The sequence below is a fragment of the Sinocyclocheilus grahami genome, unplaced genomic scaffold (genome assembly GCF_001515645.1).
Source record: "Sinocyclocheilus grahami isolate Dianchi unplaced genomic scaffold, SAMN03320097.WGS_v1.1 scaffold695.1, whole genome shotgun sequence".
NCBI classification, from domain to species: Eukaryota; Metazoa; Chordata; class Actinopteri; order Cypriniformes; family Cyprinidae; genus Sinocyclocheilus; species Sinocyclocheilus grahami.
The window spans coordinates 287,562-295,670 of NW_015505874.1; the positions used below are offsets into that span (position 1 = coordinate 287,562).

The 8,109-nt window shown below is 37.5% G+C and overlaps 1 protein-coding gene across 1 annotated transcript in view; it reads right to left on the reverse strand.

Annotated features, from left to right (window-relative positions):
- Positions 1-6,431: 6,431 nt before the first annotated feature.
- LOC107559667 (enhancer of filamentation 1-like) overlaps positions 6,432-8,109 on the reverse strand; it is a 31,744-nt gene continuing 30,066 nt past the window's right edge. Inside the window, exon 7 of the mRNA XM_016243566.1 lies at positions 6,432-7,512. Within this exon, the coding sequence (XP_016099052.1) occupies positions 6,967-7,512 (546 nt within the window). The 3' untranslated portion in view covers positions 6,432-6,966. The remainder of the gene's footprint in view (positions 7,513-8,109) is intronic.

Consider the following 8,109-nt stretch of genomic DNA (forward strand, 5'->3'; position numbering starts at 1 on the left):
ATGTTCACGCAAAGAAAGGCGGCGTAACTTTTATTCTCGCTGTTGCCGTCGCTGCCATGTTGTGGAGTTGCTGTGTTTCGTTGTGAAAGCAAAACTACTTTGTTTGGCCTTCCAATAGAGGACACGACTAGAAATCACTGGTTAAGTTGTATTTACAACACTGTTCCAGAACACTTCAACCCAAATATTCAGATGTGTGCAGCACATTTTATGGAGGATGAGGACTGTTTCCTGAACCAGTAGCCTACAATGCGTCTGTTGCACAAAGGCTGTTTCTATAAAGTGGGGCAGTTCCAACTTTGCAAGGACAGTCCGGCGCTTCTCACAGCCTGTAAGTATGTTTTTTATATTTAAATAATTTGCCACTGATGATTCAAACGCGAGTTTTGAGCAGTGGAGAGTAGTGCTTGTTGTTTGTCATTTCTCCGATCACAAATTCAGACAGGGTTTTATGTTTACGCAGCGCGATGCAATGCAACACAACGTGTAAAAAGACAGTATAAGTCATTATAATCAGTAATTATGTCCACACTGGATGCAACAAATGCCTCGTTTGTAATGGGTTTTATTGGTTTTGTCTCATCTAGTGATGTCCGGATCGCGAACGAATCGCTCTATTTAACCGGATCGAACCAGTTCACCAAATCGAACTGAATCATTTGGAACGGTTTGCGTCTCCAGTACGCACTAATCCACAAATTACTTAAGTTATTCGGTTTATAAACGTGTCTGACACTCCATCTGACGCGAAATAAACCAATATCCCGAGTCATTCAGTTACTCCTAACAATACATTGACTGAACTGCTAAAAGAGAACCGATGATGGGATGTGCACGAGCAGAGCAGCTGGACTGAGTCTCATCCTGCTGGGACACGGCATCACAATATGGTGAGGGGCGTAACATTTCCGTCACACGCTTGAGGTATTCGGCCAATCACAACACACCTCGCCTTTTCAGAACGATAAGCTTTGTAAAAATCGATGCGTTTCAGAAAGGCGGGGCATAGAGGAGAAACAATAATCTACATTATATGGAATATAATGTGTTTTTTAACATTAAACTGCATAAACACATTGCATTACACCAAATACACAAAATAATGTTCTTTTTAGCAGCATCATATGACCTCTTTAAAGGTTTTTGGAAGCATTTGGAAAAGGTTTAATGCTGAACAGAGCAAATTTTCATCTACGTCTATTACACACTAAAATGATGCACATACTGGTCATAGTAAAGTACGCATTCTTGCATGTTTGCATCTTGATATTGCAGACCCCTATTTGTGTACATTTTGTATTAACATATTAAATCTATTATTACCTCCTGTTGCGTTCAAAAACTAGGTACAACTTTTGTGTTAGGCATTAATTGTCCCACATTGGTTTCCATTTTATTTGTCAAATAAATAAATAAATAAATACACTTCGAAAAATAACCCCTAAAGATTCATTTTTTATAAGCAGAAAACCTCTATTGTAGCTTGTCTACTGTATTAGGGGTTCATTTGACACACAGATTTCTACGTTCAAAATTAGCTGTACAGGCAAAAAAAAAAATGTACACACTGAGGTGCAAATAATTATTAGCATCTTACATTATTTATACTTAAAATGCCCATGAAATCAAAATTAAATTTATTTGGGTATTAGTATCAATATGTTAGTCTTAAGGTTATTTATAAGGCAGTGTGCTCCAAAACAGTGACACAATTCGCATTTAGAAGATATAAGCATTCAAAGCTTGCAGTTCGTCACTTCCGCCGAAACGGCTCAACGATTTTTTTGACGTCACATCGTACTTCAGCTTCTCATCAAACTTTCTGTCCAATCAAATGCTCGCTAGAATCCGAAGCGCCCGCCCCCTACACTATAAAATAGACGCTGAAGCCGTGGCTGAAATCGGTCACTTGTCCACAGAATTAGTGTTTTCTGTACAGTGAATGGCACCTAGTGCACTATATAGGGGACAGGGAACGATTCAAACAGTGTAAATATGCTTTCCATTGAGGAAAAAAAGACTCTCTGGACTCTGCGGTCCAGAGACAAGATAGCACGGAGCGGATCACATGCGCGAGTCGGCGCAGACCACAAAATGTATCCGAGCTATTTGAATTATACACAGAATGCTATATTTTATAGCAATATTGATGAGATTGTGGCTGGCATACCCTGTCAAATGCGCCTTTACAGAGCTCAATGGCTCTGAACGGCTCTAGCCCAAGCTGTGAAATAAACGAACGCTATTGGCTATTTTAAAAGGGGGCGGGGCTGCTTGATATGCCCCGCCCTGTCGTCCTGTTTCAGTTAAAATGACGTCAACACATAGAGTAACGCTGCATGTTTCTAAGCGTTTCAGGGGACCTTTAATATAAGTAGTATTTATTGCTGTTTGTACTTCCTTTGCCTTTTTATTATGTCTGGTTCTTCAACCCTTGTGAGAGTAAAATGGGTTTCTCACATTTATTTTTCTATTCAGTACTGCAGCAGCCTAGTAATTGAAGTAAAAAACACAACCATAAACAACTGATTTTGTGACTGAAACTCAATTAGACGAAATCTGGTGCGCTTTGTCTTCTCCTGCAAGTTTAAATATGCACAAACACAAATGAAATCTATAGAGTTGTGCAGTGATGACGTACTTTTGTAGGCCAAGCTGGAAGTTATAGTAGCTTCACCCTGCTTCCCTTGACAAAAAAGCCAATAGGATCTATGCTCTTTAATCTATAAAATCTGTTCATCAAGATAACCTTTTATAAATGATGAATTTGAAACCTAAACACAATCTTCAGAAGTAAAAACCTAAATTACACACAACAGTCGCATGACTTCAACAGCACCACCATTAAGCTTCCAACACTTTTTTTAGCCTTTATTTAAAATCCACAAGTTGGGAAGTTTGAATTATAAAAGTTAGAAAGAGCACAATGAGGCTGTAAAAGTGAACTAGTGAGAAAATGAGTGTTCCCGCTTCGCATGATAACATTTAATATCCCCAACAGCCTTTGTAGTCCCACTTATATTAGCAACTACCTTTTTCAAAATATGAAAGACTTAAAAATCACGGGGTATTTCTGAATTTTATGTCGTAGATAAAAAGGTGAAAATACCTTAACACAGACCTTATTCCAGGCATTTTCATTGACCTTGAAAAAGAAAAAGTGTTTTTTTTTTTTTTTTTCACCTGAGCGATTCAGATGACAAGTCTCAATGTTGGGAAAACTTTTTGAGTATTACATTTCTCATGTATTTCATAATTTAGTGTCTGACAAGCAACAAAGGTTTTTTTTTTTTTTGACACTTTAGTTTTTCAAAGTGTTGATTTTTGGCAAATTGAATGAAAACCAATGGGGGACAATTTGACCCCAACACAAAAGTTGTAACAAAGTTTGTACAGCTTTAAAAAAACACGTCTATGTGTCAACTTTGCATGCACATTCATGACACTAAATGAGAAATATTCAAGAAGAAATTGATTAAAATTGACCCACAACCCAAAGTAAATATGAATTCAGAATGTACTATTTTGTTTTACTGATCCCACATTTTGGATTATGCAAGTTGCAAACGATTATTGTACTTTAATTGTGCTTCCTGAGTACTAAAATTAAATGTGTTTTTCCCATTTAGTTCACGTGAAGAAGTGAATCTGGTTGATTGACTTATTTAGTGTGAGTTGTGAGGCAGTGATTGGCTAACTCAACCCTCCCTCCCTCAGGCTCTTCAATTCAGTGCAGATCCAACTTGAGACACATCCAAGACCGCAGAACTCCCCCCGATGCCATTATTAGAGTGAGATAAATAACTAGGAAAGGGTCTGGAGAGAGCGATGGTAAGAATTTACCGCTCTCTCACCATGTTTAATGAAAGTTTCTTTCTAAAGGCTTTCTCTTTGTCTCCCCGAGGAGAACTTAGTCCTGAATGCGGAAAATGTTTAAATCGTTAATTACGTGTAAATGCCAGTCAGTGGATGCTGATGCTTTTATGGAGATTTGCAAGTTGGCATTGCTTCGTTCCCAGCAATATTGTTAGCATTCATTAAAAGAGGGAGAATGTTGTAGAAACACAAATGAATGAGCAGTGGCATGTGCAATTTAGTTTCAAGATGATTTACGTGCTGTTTGAAGCTTTTTTGAAAATGTGCCATTCATCTCAGTGTCTTTTGATGATGTTCCTAAGGGATTAAATAGAAACATATGGAGCTTTAACCCGTGTCTATTCCCTTGAACATGAATTGTACATTACAAATATGTGTTGTTAAATCTGTAAAGCTGTATGAAATGTCTTTTGGTACTGAAACTAGTTTTTTGGGCAGATGAACCGTTTATGTGTAATTCCTTTGAGTGGAGTTTGTGTTGCATCGCTTCAATCCTTCTTCAAGGTGTACCATGTAAAAGTAATCGGTTTTGCATTTGTAGCTGGTCATGAATTTATCAACTGAATGTGAATTTGCACAGACATTTACTTTAATTTGTATGCATTTGGCAGAATCTTTTTTCAAAACACGTTTGTTTGCGTGTTAGGATTATATTTTCAAAACAACATTACAGTTGTAAAAAATAGGATCATTTAAGGCAGCAATGGAACTTAAAGGAATACGTCATCCAAAAAAAATGAAAATTTGCTGAAAATGTACCCACACTTAGGCCCTCCAAGATGTAGATGGATTAAAAAAATAGACATTTGGAGAAATTTAGCATTACTTTACTTGCTCACCAATGGATGCTCTGCAGTGAATGTGTGCCGTCAGAATGAGAGTCCAAACAGCTGATAAAAACATCTCAATAATCCACAAGTAATCCACATGACTCCAGTCCAGTTAATGTCTTGTGAAGTGAAAAGCTGCATGTTTGTAAGAAACAAATGAAGGTGTAATAACTTTAAACCGTTGCTTCGGGGTCAATCTATAGTAATGCTTCATCCAGTAAAATCCGCTTTTTGTGGATTATGTGAAATGTGGATTATTGAGATGTTTTTATCAGCTGTTTGGACTCTCATTCTGACGGCACCCATTCACTGTAGAGGATCCACTGGTGAGCAAGTGATGTAATACTAAATTTCTCCAAATCTGTTCTGATGAAGAAACAAACTCATTAAAAAATTGACCTGAAGGTGACAACATTTTTGGAATCGGGAGTTTTTAAAAAAAACGTTTATTCGTGGTGCTGCGCATTAGAATACTAGACTTCCATTGAAAGTATATTATTGTAAATCAGTTTCCCATTTGTTTTCACATCCAAACAATTAGATCAGTTTGTTTAATGGTAAAAGCATTTCTTAACATTTACAAATAAGTAATTTGTTCATTTGTTAAATCATTTAATTTAATAGAAACCTACAGTTGAATGAATTACGGGACAAATTGAGATTGTTGTTGGTGGTTATCAACAACATGCAGCAGATGCAAACCATAGTCTGTTGTACACAACGCACACATGTAAAAAATACAATATAACGCTGCAATATGTAACCGCAGTGTGCAGGGAATGATCCATCAAAACAATTGCCCATTAGCCACTGGTAATGGTTGCTGAAACTGGTGCACAGAACACCTGCCGCATGAACTAATGTCCTTCATCTCACCACAGGCCACATGTTAAATCATCATGTGCATCTGTTAAAAACACTGCAACAAATTATCCTTATTTTTAAGGCCTTTTAGATGAGATAGCATAATAAAAATCCTACCAAATTAGATTGGGCAGACATGTGGTGTTCCGAATGCACATCTCAGAATGTTCCAGCAGGTTAATGTTAATGATAATATGGTGTGGCACTCAGTGTTCAGACTGTGCTCGACTTACTGTTCAATCCCCTTAGCATGGCCTCTCATCCTCGCCGCTAACCCACATGGGCCATGATCCATGATTGGATCATCTGATATTACTTTGGGAATTATGGATCGGTGGGACATTGAGTTATGTTAATGGAGGGGGGAAAGCTCTTGGGAAAACATCTTCCTCGCTTCTGCCAGATTTCATGTTCATTTAATATGGTTTACTTTGTTAGCTATGCTGCCACAGCAGAATGAATGTCACGAAAACATGTTTGGGTCACATTTCACCACAAAAGCAGAAGGAAAAAAGAAATGAATATATATTTCTGTATGAAGAAACTGATTTTTAGCCGCATTTAGATTTTTTTCTTGCATTGTGACATTTTAATATAAAACACAAATATTGATTTTTTTTACTTTAATAAAATAATTCATATATTTTTTAAATAAGCATAAAAGTGATAAAACAAATACCGCCATGATGTAAACATTTTATATATTGTTTATTTTTGTATATATTGTACTTTTGTTTTTTTACAATACAATAATGATTTTTTCCCCCCCTGCATTATAGTAATAATAACGGAAGGGAACATTTTTAATTGTCATAAAAGATTTCCACAATGCAGAAAATATGAATGATTCTAAAGCAGGCATCAACAAAATATAATTTCCTTTTGATTTTGGGGTAATAAAATATGACTAGGAGCACAGTTCTTGTGAGATTCACCAAAATGTTCAAACAAAAACAAGTCAAACACAATTTCTATAGCAAAGACAGAAAAATCCTTTACTTTGTTCATACCGTTTTCTCTCGGCAGAGTGTGTGTCACATAATACAGCACATGAACAAAACAAACTATTTCCATTTTGTAGGTTCTGCTGTTCAGCAATACACAATAATTAGCAGTTAAGGACAACTTGTAAGGTGCCTAATACACAAAACAATCAACAATGTTTACGGTCACTCTACAAATGCAAATCTCAATCATTTCTATTCATACAGTTAATATTATTATCATTATTATATAAAACAAATCTACACAAAATATAGAGCCAAATATTTACAGAGAGCAAGAAAGCATGACTATTTACAAAAGACAACTTTCAGTGATGCATCTATACGAGTATAAATATATATGTTAAAATGACAGTCTTTGTTCAAAAGTTAGTGACATCATGCTGATGACATCACAATCCCGCCATCTGTGAGAGCTGCACTTTAAATTGTTGCGCCAAGTGCGAGAGGTCCGTCACGCGATCTACCATTTCCTGTACAGCGGCCGTGTTGGGATAGTGAAGGGCTGCTATTTTGGTGGCGCCCACGACTGTCTTTAGCATCTCGCACAGCATGTTGCTTAAGTTCATGATGTGATTTGCCACTTCAGCTGCCGAGGCTTGTCTCGACAGCGTGTCCCCGATAAACACAAGCTTGTGGGCACTGAGAATGACGAACTTGCCATGCGCAACAAAGATTCGTGGAGGTTGCCCAGCCTTTACACAGCCGAAAAAAGCATCTACCGCATTCAGCAGAGTCACAAAGTGCTGTTCGCATTGGTCTGCATAGAAAGTCAACAGTTGGCGATCGCGCAAACACAATGGCGCTCCGCCTCCCATGGAGAAATTAGAGGAGGAGTCTGAGGAGGAGCCTGTTGAATGCTGGTGGGAGATCCATTTGGTGATGTCGTTCTCTACCGGTTTGATCACTTCCTGTTCGAGCTGTTTGAACTGGTTCAGCTGTTAAGTGAGAGAAAGCAATTCTGAGTTAGAACTATTTAAAATGATTATTATCATGAAAAAAAAAACTGTTAAATACAAAATGTAAAAATGAACAATATAATATATATGTATAGTTAATTTATTTTTAAAAACCGATAATAATATAGTATTTTTTATGGATAAAAGTTCACCAGTAAAAAAAAAAATATATATATATAGATAATCCATCCACCTCACAGGTGTGGCATATCAAGATGCTGATTAGACAGCATGATTATTGCACAGGTGTGCCTTAGGCTGGCCACAATAAAAGGCCACTCTAAAATGTGCAGTTTTACTGTATTGGGGGGTCCGGGGGGGTCCGAAAACCAGTCAGTATCTGGTGTGACCACCATTTGCCTCACGCAGTGCAACACATCTCCTTCGCATAGAGTTGATCAGGTTGTTGATTGTGGCCTGTGGAATGTTGGTCCACTCCTCTTCAATGGCTGTGCGAAGTTGCTGGATATTGGCAGGAACTGGAACACGCTGTCGTATACGCCGATCCAGAGCATCCCAAACATGCTCAATGGGTGACATGTCCAGTGAGTATGCTGGCCATGCAAGAACTGGGAT